Source organism: Muscardinus avellanarius (assembly GCF_963383645.1).
Source record: "Muscardinus avellanarius genome assembly, chromosome: 3".
Taxonomy (NCBI): Eukaryota; Metazoa; Chordata; class Mammalia; order Rodentia; family Gliridae; genus Muscardinus; species Muscardinus avellanarius.
Window position 1 is genome coordinate 113,905,921 of NC_137788.1, and position 14,463 is coordinate 113,920,383.

General features: G+C 44.0%; 1 protein-coding gene across 2 annotated transcripts in view; it reads left to right on the forward strand.

Moving 5' to 3' along the window:
- ASH1L (ASH1 like histone lysine methyltransferase) overlaps positions 1–12,256 on the forward strand; it is a gene marked incomplete at both ends in the record, with an annotated part of 106,786 nt that extends 94,530 nt beyond the window's left edge. For both annotated transcript variants that reach the window (XM_080691920.1, XM_080691921.1), the window contains 7 exons: positions 2,236–2,326; positions 2,744–2,882; positions 3,020–3,192; positions 5,176–5,342; positions 9,524–9,564; positions 11,384–11,685; positions 12,165–12,256. In XM_080691920.1, coding sequence (XP_080548046.1) covers positions 2,236–2,326; positions 2,744–2,882; positions 3,020–3,192; positions 5,176–5,342; positions 9,524–9,564; positions 11,384–11,685; positions 12,165–12,256 — 1,005 coding nt within the window. The remainder of the gene's footprint in view (positions 1–2,235; positions 2,327–2,743; positions 2,883–3,019; positions 3,193–5,175; positions 5,343–9,523; positions 9,565–11,383; positions 11,686–12,164) is intronic.
- Between the last annotated feature and the right edge of the window lie 2,207 nt (positions 12,257–14,463).

Below are 14,463 nucleotides of genomic sequence, written 5' to 3' on the forward strand. Positions count from 1 at the left end.
AAGGAGTCAGGCGTGATGGTGCCTGCTTGTAATTCCAGAATTTGGGAGGCTGAGACAGGAGGATCACTGTTTGAGGACAGCCTCAGCTACTTAGTGAGACCCTGCTTCAAAATAAAGAATAAAAAATAGGGCTGAGCCAGGCATGGTGATGCAGACTGGTAATCCCAGCATTTGGTAGGCTGAGACCTGAGGATCACCGTTCGCCGACAGCCTCAGCTACTTAGTGAGGCCCTCTGCAATTTAGTGAGACCCTGTTTCAAAATAAAGAATAAAAAATGGGGCAGGGGGTGTATCTTGAAGGTCAAATACCTCTGGGTTCCATCTCCAGACCCGCAAAAAAAAAAAAAAAAATAGGGCTAGTGGTAATAGCTCAGAGTTAAAATGTCCCTGGGTTCCATCCCCAGTACACAAAAAAAAAATTATATATATATATATATATATATATATATATATATAAGCCAGTGTGGTAGCACATGCTTCTAATCCCAGTACTTTGAAGGCTGAGACAGAAGATTTGCAGCTTTGCAGCCTGCCTCATAAATTTTCAGCAACTTAACAAGACCATATTTCTAAGTAAAAACTAAGGCAAGGGTAGTGATACACACTTGGAATCTCAGTATTTGGGAGACTGATAACAGAGGATCATAGGTTCAAGGACAGCCTCAGCTTGTAGTGAGATTCTCATCAATTTAACAAGACCCTGTTTCAAAATAAAATTAAAATAGGGCTTGAGGTGAGCTCCAAGGTAAAATGTCCCTGAGTTCAATCCCTAATACTACAGAAATAAATAATAGGGCTGAAAATGTAGTTCAGAGGTAGAATACCAGTGAGTTCAATCCCCAGTACTACAAAAAATAAAAAATAGCCGGGCGTGGTGGCTCCTGCTTGTAATCCCAGCATTTGGGAGGCTGAGACCAGGGAATCACAGTTCGCGGACAGCCTCAACTACTTAGGCCCTCTGCAACTCAGTGAGACTGTGTTTCAAAATAAAGAATAAAAAAATTGGGGAGAGGGTGTAGCTCAGAGGTCAAATGCCGCTGGGTTCCATCCCCAGACCTGCAAAAAAAATAAATAACAAATAAGCCTGGTGTGGTGGCGTATGCTTGTAATCCCAGTACTTGTGGGGCTGAGACAGGAGGATCTCAGCAAATTATGAGACCCTCCACAACTTAGACCCTGCTCAAAATAAGGAAGACTTGTAAATGTTTGGTAGTGTTTGAGGAAAAAGCACTGGTCAATGTTAGGCCCACTTTACAGGGAACAGTGTTGGTGACTTACCCAAGTTATTAGATGGGTTCTTTTCTTGGCCCTGCTGTATTTACAGGTGTGGTCTTGAGCAAGTTGCCTCTGTAAAGGGAAGGATGTAGTCAGCATTTCTTTGTTTTTGTTTTTGTTTTTTTATTTGTTTTTGTTTTGGTTTTGCAGTACTGGAGATGGAACCCAGGGGCATTCTACCTCTGAGCTACACCCCCAGCCCTATTTTTTATTCTTTATTTGGAAACAAGGTCTCAGTGAGTTGCAAAGGACCTCATGAAGTAGCTGGGGCTGCCCTCAAACCACGATCCTTCTGTCTCAGCCTCTCAAATGCTGGGATTACAAGCGTGTGTCACCACGCCCAGCTTAAGCAGCATTTCTTACAGTGGTCCTGCTGTGGTTTTTAGGTAGACAACTTTGTCATAAGGGATGCAATTCAGAGCATTTGACTTCACTACACCTTGGACACTAAATCCCAGTAGCATCTCCCAGTCATTGCGGTAATCAAACACTTTCAGATTTCTTCCAGATGTCATACAGCAATCACAATAATTTGTACTTCATAGAACACTGTTTGAAGTACTTAGCCTAGGCTGGATATGGTGGTGCAGTACTTGAAAGGCTTAGATGAGAGGATCGCAGGTTCAAGGGTTAGCCTCAGTAAGTAGTGATACTCTCATCAACCTAGTGAAGCCCTGTTTCATATTAAATAGGGTAGAATGCTCAATCCCCAGTAACACGCACGCGTGCATGTGTAGACACACACACAAATACTTAGCCTATCAGTGGTCCTTGACTTTCACTTCTCCACTTTTACTCTAGGTGTTTTCATCATTTTTCATATCTTTGATATATTGAAATGAACACAGTAAATATTAGTTGGGAATTTTAGGTTTTAGTTTGTTTCCTCTTTTAAATAGAGACTAGAAGGCTAAATGTAGTGACTGTAGCCCTTACCCGTTGGCTCTCTGCTCTTATCAGGAGGTGCCCATGATCCCTCGACCCCACTATGCCCAGCCTGGCTGCGTCTACTTCATCTGTTTGCTTCGTGATGACTTACTGCTTCGTCAAGGTGTGTACACAGGCACTACGCCTGCTTGTCAGAACAGGCCTGTTGAATCCTAACAACCATCTGCTAGCTTCATAATACTGTCCCAGATGACTTTTAATAGCAATCGGAAATAGATTTTTATACCTTATGCTTACATATATCACCCCTCCATATAATATCACTCCACCATATAATACTAGTTTGTAGAGACACAGGTCTATAAGGTTAATTTTAAAACTAGGAAAGACGTATAGGAAGAGATGGGAGCCCTCCTTCATAGTGTAGAATTGTCATCACCATTATCCACCACTAGATTTAGATAACTGTGTTTATATTGTAGATTGAGTTCTTTCCGTGTAGACTCTGGGTCATATAATGGATGTCTAATAGGACGTACAGGAATCATTTCAGCTTTTTCCCTGTTCTGTGCCTTCCTAGGTGACTGTGTGTATCTGATGAGGGATAGTCGGCGCACCCCTGATGGCCACCCAGTTCGTCAATCCTACCGACTGTTATCTCACATTAACCGAGATAAGCTGGACATTTTTCGAATTGAGAAGCTTTGGAAGAATGAAAAGTATGTAATGAGGTCTTATCTTTTTTTCCTAGTCATATCCTACCTGTAGAGCTTGAAGATTCACTAAATCTTGCTGAACTAACCTTTCTCTCTCTCTCTTTCTCTCTCTCTCTCTCTCTTTTTTTTTTTCCCTCTAGAGAGGAACGGTTTGCCTTTGGTCACCATTATTTCCGTCCCCATGAAACCCACCACTCTCCATCACGCCGGTTCTATCACAATGAGCTATTTCGGGTGCCACTCTATGAGATTATTCCCTTGGAGGCTGTGGTGGGGACCTGCTGTGTGCTGGACCTTTATACATACTGTAAAGGTAAATGATCTGGCCAGTTAAGAAATGACTTCCTATTCTCTGTTTATTGGTCTAAAAAGTTCACCCTATTCTTATCTCTATCTGATTGAAAGATTATCCAGTGCTAGCTATAAAACTTCAGAAAAAAATGCTACATTTCTTTTATTTAATGCATGGTACTCAAAGAAATGTTCATTTACACTTTTTAATTTAGTTAAAATTCTTAACTAAATTTTCAACTTCAAATTCTAGTTCCATTGCATTTTACCTGTGTCCCTTTGGCCAAAGGACCTAACTTTAGTATCAGTTCTTCACCAAAAATAAAATTAGTATTTAAAGAATTTTATAAGGTTAAATAATCTGTAGCCATGCCTATAATTCACGAGTACTAGGAGGCTGAGACAGGAGAATCACATGTTGGAGAAGAGTCTTAGCAAGTATCTCATCACCCTAGTGAGACCTTGTTTCAAAAATAAAAATAAAATGGCTGGGGGGGCATAGCTCAGGGGTAGAATGGCCCTAAATCCAATCCCTAGTACCATAAAATAATAATAATTTAATTAAAACAAAAGCACTTAGCCCAGTTCATGGCTCACAGCAAAAGCTTGATATATGCTAGTTGTCGTCATTAGCAGAGTTGAGTTATTTGCTCTTTCTCTCCACATCATAGCAGAGTGCTCCAAAGTAGAGCTGGGCGTGGTGTGGCTCACTTCTAATCCAGCACTCGGGAGGCTGAGACAGGAGGGTCTCGTGTTCATGCCAGCCTAAATTTAGCATAGGCTTCTGAAACTTACACCTACCTACCTACCTTTCCTTCTTTCCTTCCTTCCCTATTTCTTTCCTTTCTTCCTTCTTTTCCTTCCTTCCTTCCTTTTTTTCTTTCTTTCTTTCCTTTTTTCTTTCTTCTTGTAGTATGGGGAATTAAACCCAAGAGGGTTCTACCTCTGAGCTATACCCCTCAGCCCTGTTTTATTTTTTATTTTGAAACAGGGTCTCAATAAGTTGCAGAGGGCTGAGGCTGGTCTCAAACCTGTGACCCTCTTGTATCAGCCTCTCAAATACTAGGATTACAAGTGTTCAGCACCATGCCTGCCTTGACCCTGTTTCAAAATAAAAAAAAAATAAAGCAGGGTATGGTGGCATGCTTGTAATCCCAGTACTTTGGAAGCTGAAACAGGAGGATCACAGGCTCAAGACCAGCCTCAAAAACCTAGTGAAACATGGTTTCAAAATAAATTAAATAGGGTTGGGGGTATGGCTCAGCGGTAAAACATTCCTGAGTTCAATCCTCAGTACCACAAAAATAAATAATAAAATTGGGCTGGGGGTCAGGGACAGGCCTCATGGCACTTGCCTGTAATCTCAGTACTTGGGAGGCTAGACAGGAGAATCACTGGTTCAAGATGGCCTTAGCAACATAGTGAGACTCTCAGCAATCTAGCAAGACTCTGTTTTTGAATAAAAATAAAGTTAGAGGTATAGCTTGGAGGTAGATGCCCCTGGGTTCAATCCATAGCATCTCAAAAAAAAAAAAAAAGGTAGTCCAAAGTAATATATATTCCATTCCAATAGGTACAAATTGCTTTCAACTCTGTGATACTGATGACGACTCCTCCTCCCATTTAAAAGTATTCACTTCCAAATGTGCTCCCCTCGTATCTATGCCTCCTTTCTCTTTCATAAGTACTCCATAGTGTACTGTTTTCCCACCACATGGTAATAGAAATCCCTCAGCACTCGGTCCACATTTCATTTCTGCTTCCTTTCCATCCTGTTGTCCCACTCCACTCTTAAATTCTTTGTCTCCTTTCTGAACACTGGTGTCTTGGAACTCTCCTTATTTCTGCAACTACCAAAGTCATAGTTGTCCAGACTCTCCAAATCTCTACAATGTTGTTCTCTTGTGGGTCTGGATGCTCTCCCAGAGGTTTGTGGTAGCTTCTGGGCAGCTCAGGGGGAGGGAAGGGCACATTGGATCCTTTAAAACAGTGTTTGGACTCACAGGGAGACCCAAAGGAGTGAAGGAGCAAGATGTGTACATCTGTGACTATCGGCTTGACAAGTCAGCACACCTATTTTACAAGATCCACCGGAACCGCTATCCTGTCTGCACCAAATCCTATGCCTTTGATCACTTCCCCAAGAAGCTCACTCCCAAGAGAGACTTCTCCGTAAGTCGCCTTCCTTCCTTCACCCTGCCTGTCAGGATGGCCTGGCTCTTCTGCAGAGTCCCATGAGAATGTCGAGTCCTGCTGTGCTTCATCTTGTTCCATTTCACACTGGGATCTCCACCTCTCTTTGGGACGTTGAACATCCATCATAAATCGTTTCCTCACAGACATCTTGGGAGCTGGTTGGCTGCCGTGTTACACACCTTCTCTCCCTGTCTTTAATCTTTGCTGTAGAGCCCTGTATCTGTTTTGGTTTTCATACTCCTGGTTTTAAGAAGCAGGTGGAAAAAAATGGCAGGAACCTCAAAAAAACCTTTGATGAAAATAATTCCATGCTTTTTGTTTTTATGTCTAGATGAAAAATAAAGTATGTGGTGGTGCATACCTGTAACCATAGTATTAGGCTGAGACAGGAAGATCATAGATTTGAGGCCAGTCTCATCAAATTAGCAAGACTCTCAGGAATTTAGGGAGACCATGTTTTAAAATTTAAAAAGGAATTCTTGAGCCAAGCATGGTGGTGTACACTTGTAATCCCAATGGGAGGCTGAGACAAGAGTTTCATAGGTTCATGGCCAGCCTCAGCAACAACTTACTGAGGCCCTCTGCACCATGAGACCCTGTTTCAAAAAATAAGAGAATAAAATGAGGCTAGGGGTTCCATTCCTAGTACCACCAAAAAAAAAAAAAAAAAAAGGAGTACTCAAGAGGTTGAGACAGGAAGATTAGGAAGATTACAGGTTCAAGGAACACCTCAGCAATGTATAGAGACTCTCAGCAACTTAACAAGACCCTGTTTCAAAATAGGACTAGGCATACAGCTCAGAGGTAGAATGATCCTAGGTTCAATCCTCAGTACTAAAAAGAAAAAGGAAAAATTGAGGCAAAAAAAGAAGAAAAAATTGGCTGGGTAGGATGATACACACTTGTAATCCTAGTATTTAGGAGGCTGAAACAGGAGGATCACAGGTTTGAGGCCAGTCTCAGCAGCTTGACTCTGTTTCAAATTAAAAACAATGAGGTATAGCTCAGAGGTAAAATGCTCCTGTGTTCAATCCCAGGTACCCCCAAAAAAATTCTAAGGATTTTTTTTTTTTTTCCCAAATCCAGCAATTAAGCCCAGGGGCATTCCTCCTCCAAGCTACACCCCTACCCCTATTTTTTATTATTATTTTTCTTTGTTTTTCTTCAGGAAGGGATGGAACCCAGGGGCATTCTATCTCCAAGCTACACCCTCATTTCTATTTTTTATTCTTTATCTTGGTGGTACTGGGGATAGAACCCTTCTACCTCTGGGCTACACTCCCAGACCTTTTTTTTTTTTTTTTTTAATATTTTATTTGGAAACAGAGTCTCTTAAACCAGCAAGACTGGCTTCGAACCTGTGCAATCCTATCTCCGCCTCCCAAGCATGGGGATTAAAAGCATGCGCCACCACGCCTGGTTTTTTTTTTTTTTTTTTTTAAGCAGGGTCTCACTGACTTGCAAAGTCAGTAGCCGAGGCTGTCCGTGAACCACAATCCTCCTGTTTCAGCCTCCTGAATGCTGGGATAACAAGCGTGCACCACCATGCCCAGCTCTTATTCTTTATTTTGAAACAGGATCTCACTAAGTAGCTGAGGCTGGCCACAAACCACTATCCCATCTCAGCCTCCCAATTACTGGGATTACTAACATGCGCCATTATGCCCAGCTCTCTACTAAAAATGTTAATAATTTTATGTTTAGCCTCTTGTGTGTATGCGGAGTTGTTGGGTTTTTTTCAAATAGTTGAGAATATATGTCAGTCTTCACTCATCATTCTATGTAGATTTTGTTCATGCATTCATAGTTTTGCTACAGTGAAATCCCAGCTAACAGGTTCCTCATCTTTGCATTTTTCTTCAGTAGATGTGTTGATTAACTTTCCATCATCATGACAACATACCTAAGAAGATGAACTTTTAATGAGAAGAGATCTATTTTTGGTTTTAGGGATTCTGTGTGTTGTGTGTTTTAGTGGTGATTGAACCCAAAGGCATTCTTTTTCTGATTGACACCCCCAGCTCTATTTTTGTTTTTATTTTGAAACAGGGTCTGGCAAGGTTGATGAGTGTCTCACTACTTGCTGAGGCTGTCCTTGAATCTGTGATCCTCCTGTCCCGGCCTCCCAAACATGGATTACAGGCGTGCAACACCATGCCTAGCTGAGGCTCACAGTTTCTGAGGTTTCAGTTGTGGCCACTTGAGCGTATCACTTTGGGCCTCTCAGGGCTCTGTGCATCACGGTGGGGAGCACGTGGTGTTAGGAGCCATTCTTCTTGGTGGCCAGGCAGCAGAGAAAGGTAGAGACCTGTCTCGGTGACCTTTGACCTCACTTCTTCCCACCAGGCCTTGCCTCCCACAGTCTGCTACTTCCCAGTAGTACCACAGACAGGGGGACCAAGCCCTTAACACGTGGGCCTAGCTGGTTTGTAATCTCAGTGCTTGGCCCAGCCAGCCTCAGCTACTTAGTGAGGACTTCTGCACTTGGTGAGACCATGTTTCAAAATAAAGAATAGCAAAGCCGGGCATGGTGGTGCATGCTTGTAATCCCAGCATTTGGGAGGGAAGGAAGGAATGAGGGCAGGCTGGCTCGCTGGCTAGCCGGGCATGGTGGTACACACTTGTAATCCCAGCGCTTAAAAGGCTGAGACAGGAGGATTGCACAGGTTCCAAGCCAGCCTCAGCTATTTAGTGAGGCTCTCAATAACTTAGTTAGACCCTGTTTCCAAATAAAATATAAAATAGGTCTGGGAGTGTAGCCCGGGGTAGGAAGCCCCTTGGTTCCACCCCCCTCCAAAAAATAGGTCTGGGGGTATAGCTCAGAGGTAGAATACTTCTGGGTTCCATCCCCAGTACCGCTAAAAACAAAGGAGGAAGACAGGCAGGCAAACTAGGCATGGTGGCACACGCTTACAATCCCAGTATTTGGGAGGTTGAGTCTAGAGGATCGTGGTTCATGAACAACCTCAGCTACTTAGTGAGCCCCATTGCAACTCATTGAGACCCTGTTTTAAAATAAAGATAGGAGCCGGGTGTGGTGGCACACACTTGTAATCCCCGCACTTGGGAGACAGAGACAGGAGGATCGCGCAGGTTCGAAGCCAGCCGCGCGTGCTGGCTTAGGAGACCCTGTTTCCATATAAAAATGTAAAAATAGGTCTGGGAGTATAGCCCGGAGGTAGAAGGGCTTCCAGGAACCCCAGTACCACCAAAAAAAAATTAAAAATAAAAAAATAAAGATAGGAAACCGAGCGTGGCAGCGCATGTTTGTAATCCCCGCGCTTGGGAGGCTGAGACAGGAGGATCGCATAACTTCGAAGCCAGCCTCAGCTATTTAGTGAGGCTCTCGGAAACTTAGTGAGACCCTGTTTCCAAATACCATATAAAATAGGTCTGGGAATATAGCCCAGAGGTAGAAAAGCCCCTGGGTTCCACCCCAAGTGCCACAAAAAAAAAGAATTAAAAAAAAATTATGGCTGGGGGTATAGCTTAGAGGTAGAATGCCCCTGGGTTCCATCCCCAGTGCTGCAGTCAATCAATAAGTAGGTAGATAGGTAGGTAAAGAAAAACAAGTCAGGTGTGTGGTGGCACACACTTGGAATCTTAGCATTTGGGAGGCTGAGACAGGAGGATCACAGTTCACAGACAGACTCAGTTACTTAGGCCCTTTGCAACTCAGAACCTGTTTCAAAAAATAACAAATTAAAAATGGGGCTGGGGGTATAGCTTAGACATAGAGTGCCCCTGAGTTCAAGCCCCAGTCCCAAAAAAATAAAAAAAAAGAATTAGTCTCACCAAAAAACAAGTCTATGTATTTCTATTCTTTTTTGAGTGGTTTTTGGCTTTCTGCATCCTTTGTCTTTTCTGGGCTCCCTGTCATGTCTGCTCCTCTCATGGGCTTGGTCTTGCTTGCTTAGCATCTCAGTGACAGCTCTGAAGCCCCAATCGCGTCAGAGGTGCTCTAGGGCAGAGAATTGCAGCTATCTCTTCTCCTGCCATGCTAAGTTACAGAAAGGCTAAAATGCCTTGGCCTACATATTCAGAACAGTCTTGACCTCTGACAGCACCGTCCTCAGGAACTTGCCCTGCATGGCCCACACTACATCTAGCTCCACCACTTCCACAGCATACCTAACCTCTTCTTTTCTTCCCTGCAGCCCCATTACGTCCCAGACAACTACAAGAGGAACGGAGGCCGGTGAGTGGCAGGGTGCCCAGGGTCCTGGCGGGCTTCGCAACCAAGATCACGGTGGCTGCCCGCTCAGCTCCGCTGCTCAGACCGGGCATTCTCTGCAAGACAGCCGGTGGGCTGCCAGTAACCACATGGGTGAACTGGCGTTCACAGGTGTGGTCCCATTGTGCAGCCTTAACTGGAGCAAAAACGGGAAGATCTGTGCAGAGTAGAGAAGAGAGGAAGGGGAGGCAAAGATCTGAAACGGAACTCCAGAGACTCAGAACATCTCCTTTTAGATGTCTAGGCTTCCTCCATTCCATCAAGCCTGTCAGCTCTTGATGCCTCTGTTAAAGACAGGTGTAGTCAGTCAGAGATGAGCAGTGTGAGCTGAGCAGCTTGGGCGTGTAATTTTTATTTCTGCTGGTTTTTACATGAGAGGTTGTTCCTAGACAAAGAACACAGAAGGTTTTTCTTCTGATTGATTCTTTGTTGATTGGGGGCTTAGTGACTGCTTTCCACAAAATAGTAACCTGCCACAAAGGAAGAAATATTAGGTAATAGTGGTTTTGGTTTTGGTTTTTTGTTTTGTTTCGTTTTGTTTTGTGGTGCTGTGACTGGAACCCAGAGGCTTTCTACCTCCGGGCTCTACTCCCAGACCTATTTTATATTTTATTTGGAAACAGGGTCTCACTGAGTTGCTGAGAGCCTCACTAAGTAGCTGAGGCTGGCTTCAAACCTGTGTGATTCTCCTGTCTCAGCCTCCCAAGCATTGAGATTACAAGTGTGTGCCACCACACCCAGCTAGGTAATGTTTGTTTGTTTGTTTGTTTGTTTGTTTGTTTGTTTGTTTGTTTTGGTGTACTGGGGTTCCTGGAAGCCCTTCTACCTCTAGGCTACACTCCCAGACCTATTTTTGTCCTTTTTTTTAAATTTGGAAACAGGGTCTCTTAAGCCAGCGCGCCTGGCTTTGAACCTGCGCGATCCTCCTATCTCTGCCTCCCAAGTGCGGGAATTACAATCATGCGTCACCACGCCTGGCTAGGGAATAGCCAGGGATTCTGCAAAAGTAATAACTCCATTTAAATACTTACTATTGAGCCAGGCGTGGTAGTGCACCCTTGTAATCCCAGCATTTGGAAGACTGAGACAGGATTGCGCAGGTTCGAAGCCAGCCTCAGCTACTTAGTTGAGGCCCTTTGCAATTCAGTGAGACCCTATTTCAAAGTAAAATAAAAAATAGGGCTGAGGGTGTCACTCGGAGGTAGAATGCCCCTGGGTTCCATCCCCAGTATCGTAAAAATAAATACATACGTGCTATTGTTGTAGTCTAACTGTTGATATGACAAGGTTTTGTCATACTTCTCTCTATTCCTGAGATAGTTGGTTTGAGCCAGCCAAACAATTTTAGTAGCCCTGGCATAGTTTATGGGTTTCTATCACATTTTTACTTCAGATCCCTGAAAAAGTGAAGAAAAGTTTAATTTTTTTAATTGAAATTAAATTTCAAGCCAGGCGTGGGGGCATGCGCTTGGGAGTCTGAGAGAGGAGGGTTGCACAGGTTCGAAACCAGTCTCGGCTACTTAGGCTCTCAGCAACTTAGTGAGACCTTGTTTCCAAATAAATTATAAAATAGGTCTGGGAGTATAGTTCAGAGGTAGAAAGCCCCTGGGTTCCATCCCAGTACCACAAAAAAATAAAAATAAAGCGAATACCAGAGTTAGGTTTTTTAGCTTAAGCTGAGGCTCCAGCAGCCAAACTCAAGGATCTGAAGCCGTCCTGGTCCCTCTGCCCTTTATTCTTCCTCCTCTCCACCTCGCCCTAAATGTACGTATCCTTTTGGCAGATCATCCTGGAAGTCTGAGCGCTCAAAGCCACCCCTAAAAGACCTGGGTCAGGAGGATGATGCGCTGCCCTTGATTGAAGAGGTACTAGCCAGTCAGGAGCAAGCAGCCAATGAGATGCCCAGCCTGGAGGAGCCAGAACGCGAAGGCACCACTGCTGACGTCAGGGAGGGTGAAAAGAAAACAGAGGAGTGTGTTCCAGAAGCCCAGCCCGCCTGCACACCTGAGGAGCGGCGACATGGCCAGCGGGAGCGGCTCAACCACATCCTGCTCGGCCTCCTGGACAAAATCCCCGGGAAAAATGGTAAGAAGAGAAGTGAGACAAGTGAGGGCTGGAGGCTCAGCCTCACACGCCGGGCACGCACTCTGCTGCTCAGCTGCACCCAGTGCACATCCATTCTTCATGGGTGTGTGTAGCACTGAGGACGGAGCCCAGGGGCCATCTGCCTCTGAGCTGTACCCCTGCCACAAATTTGTGATCCTCCTGTCTCCACCTTCCAAGTGCCAGGATTACAGGCGTGTGCCATCATGCCCAGCCAGAACACCTTCTGATTACTGGTCAAGCGAGGAGAGTGTTGTAAGAAGATGGTGTAAATCTCCCAGAGGCCTGCCTTTGCTTCTGCCTTGGGAGTGAAACTGGGAGGTGAGATGGGCTAGAGGAGGACCTAAATTGATTATAGGTCTGAAAAGGAATTACTGAACTTCTGTGTCCTGCTTAGAGTTCAATCTGGAATAAGGAGTGGGAGAGTGGTATCTGATGTACGGCCTTGATTCTGTTTTCAGCCATCGATGTGACCTACTTGCTGGAGGAAGGATCGGGCAGGAAACTGCGAAGGCGTACTTTGTTTATCCCAGAAAACAGCTTTCGGAAATGACCTCCTCAGTGCGTGAGAACCTCAGGCACCAGATCCAGTGGAGCAGCTCAGTCCTGCGTCCTGCTCTCTGCTGTGGACAGGGGTGGGAAGGCTCCGTCCAGCAAGGGGACTGGGCCCTGGCGTGACATTAGGTACTTGACAAGCCTTGGAGCTAATGGAGAGGAAGACAAAGAATCTGTCTGAGACAGTTAAATTTAATTAACTTTCCTCTCCGTTGCTTCACCCTAAGGGTTAATAATGTAGAGAGGAGAGAGGACCACACTGGGGAGGACCAGAACCTATTGGTACTTTACAGCATCTGCCTCTCCCCACAGCTTGGGTTTTTCTGGATCACCCTCTAATCCCACAGGCACTGCTAGAAGCTGCTTCCTACGCCCAGGTACAACTCAAATCCAAAGGGCCAGGGCCAGGACCCCAGCCCTACCCTGTTTGCTCTCGATGGGCTCCAAGAGCCACCCAGAGACCTGAAATAGTCACAGTAGCTGGGACCTCCTCCCAGACCCTAACTAGGAAAGTCTCTCTCTCTCTGTTCTTGCCCAACCAGGTCAAAGAAAAACATGGGTTGGTAGTTCAAAGCACTTGTAACTGCTGCCCCCTCCCTGCCTCTGCTCCCCAAAATGGAGTCATGCGATAGGGAAGGCCCCCATGGGGTCATAAGGGCAGTACTTCTTTTTTGTTTGTTTGTTTTATCTTCATAACCTGCCAGGCACATTTTTTCTGAGAAAGCCAGCCCCCACCCACACACGTGCTGATTTTGATGCGCTGTGGTTCTTGTGTGTCTGTCGTGCTGTGCAGACGAGGATATATTTCAAAATAAAACCATTCTTAAAAGCTACATAAAAAGAACTCTGAACTCCCTCCATATAAAAATCACTACATAAACTGTCCAGCAGTATTCACCTATCAGAGTATTTGTTGTGAGTGTAGATTATTAATTGAAAACACTACTCTTGTTTTCTTAATTGTACAGTTTTCAGTGTCCATCTTTTCAAGAGACAGTGTTCTCTTCGCCCCTCCTCCCACCATCCCTCTGCCCTCCTGAATGACCTCCTCATCAGGGGACATATCCAGGTGTCTCCTTCCTTCCCATTCTCGTAACCAGAAGCTACCAGACTATACTGTCTCTTTAAAAATAAAATTTAAAAAGCTTTGCTTTGTTGTCTTCTCAGACATACATATGCATATACGTTTTAGATGTTCTTATAAGAGAAAAGATGGTTTTTAAATGTGCCAAGTTGTGTGTGTGTGTATATATGTGTGTGTGTACATATATATATATATGTGCGTGTATATATATATACATGTGTGTGTATATATATATATCTGCTGCGTGATTGGTAAGCAATACAATAGTAAACCTGTCCCCATTACTTTTTCTAATATTGGACCAATGCTGTCCTAATTGTACATCTCCCCATGATGACGACGCTCTGACTCGTTTAGGTAGAGACATTAACCACCTTTCATTCCATTGACTCTTTTCTTTTTCTCCCTTCTGTGTCATTCTTGAGGAAAAAAGGAGACGGGGATGCCATAGATCCCCTTGAGCAGAGAAAAAGCAAAATAAATATTTTATTAAAGAAAAAAGAATTAAGAAAATAGTTTGGAGTATTTTCTTACTGTAGAGAAGCACTGTACATTTACCAAGAGACCTGGGTGTGAGCTGCCCACGTGTGGAGCTGGGGTCGCATGTCCAAGCCGTCCGGGTGGTTTCTTTTGTTTTTTCATTACAGGGGAGAGGGTGGGAGGGAGGTGGGATGAGGGGCACTTTGGGGGTCTCCTTTTAGTCAAAAAGCAAGAAAATGACAAGAAAGAGATTAAAATTCAATGTTTCCTTTAATAGTGTTAAACACTAAAATTTTTAAAAAGACGAAAAAGAAAAAAACTTTGTAAAATGCGAGAACAGAAGCAAAAGACACTACGTTGTCATTTTATCTTTCTTTTGTTGAAAGACTAAAAACTGAAATGTTTTTTAGACAATCAAATGTTAGGTAAGTGCAAAAACTTGTTTTTTCTTACTGGTGTAGAAATTAATGCCTTTTTTATTTTTCAGTTATTTTATAATAATGAGATAAAAAGAACCCCCAGCTGCCAGGCGGGTTTGGTGTTTGAAATGCGGGGCAAAGCACTACATCACTGCAAATAGATACGGTTAGTCTGCATGTCTGTAGGCTGTGTGATTGCGGAAAATATAAATGCTGCTAATA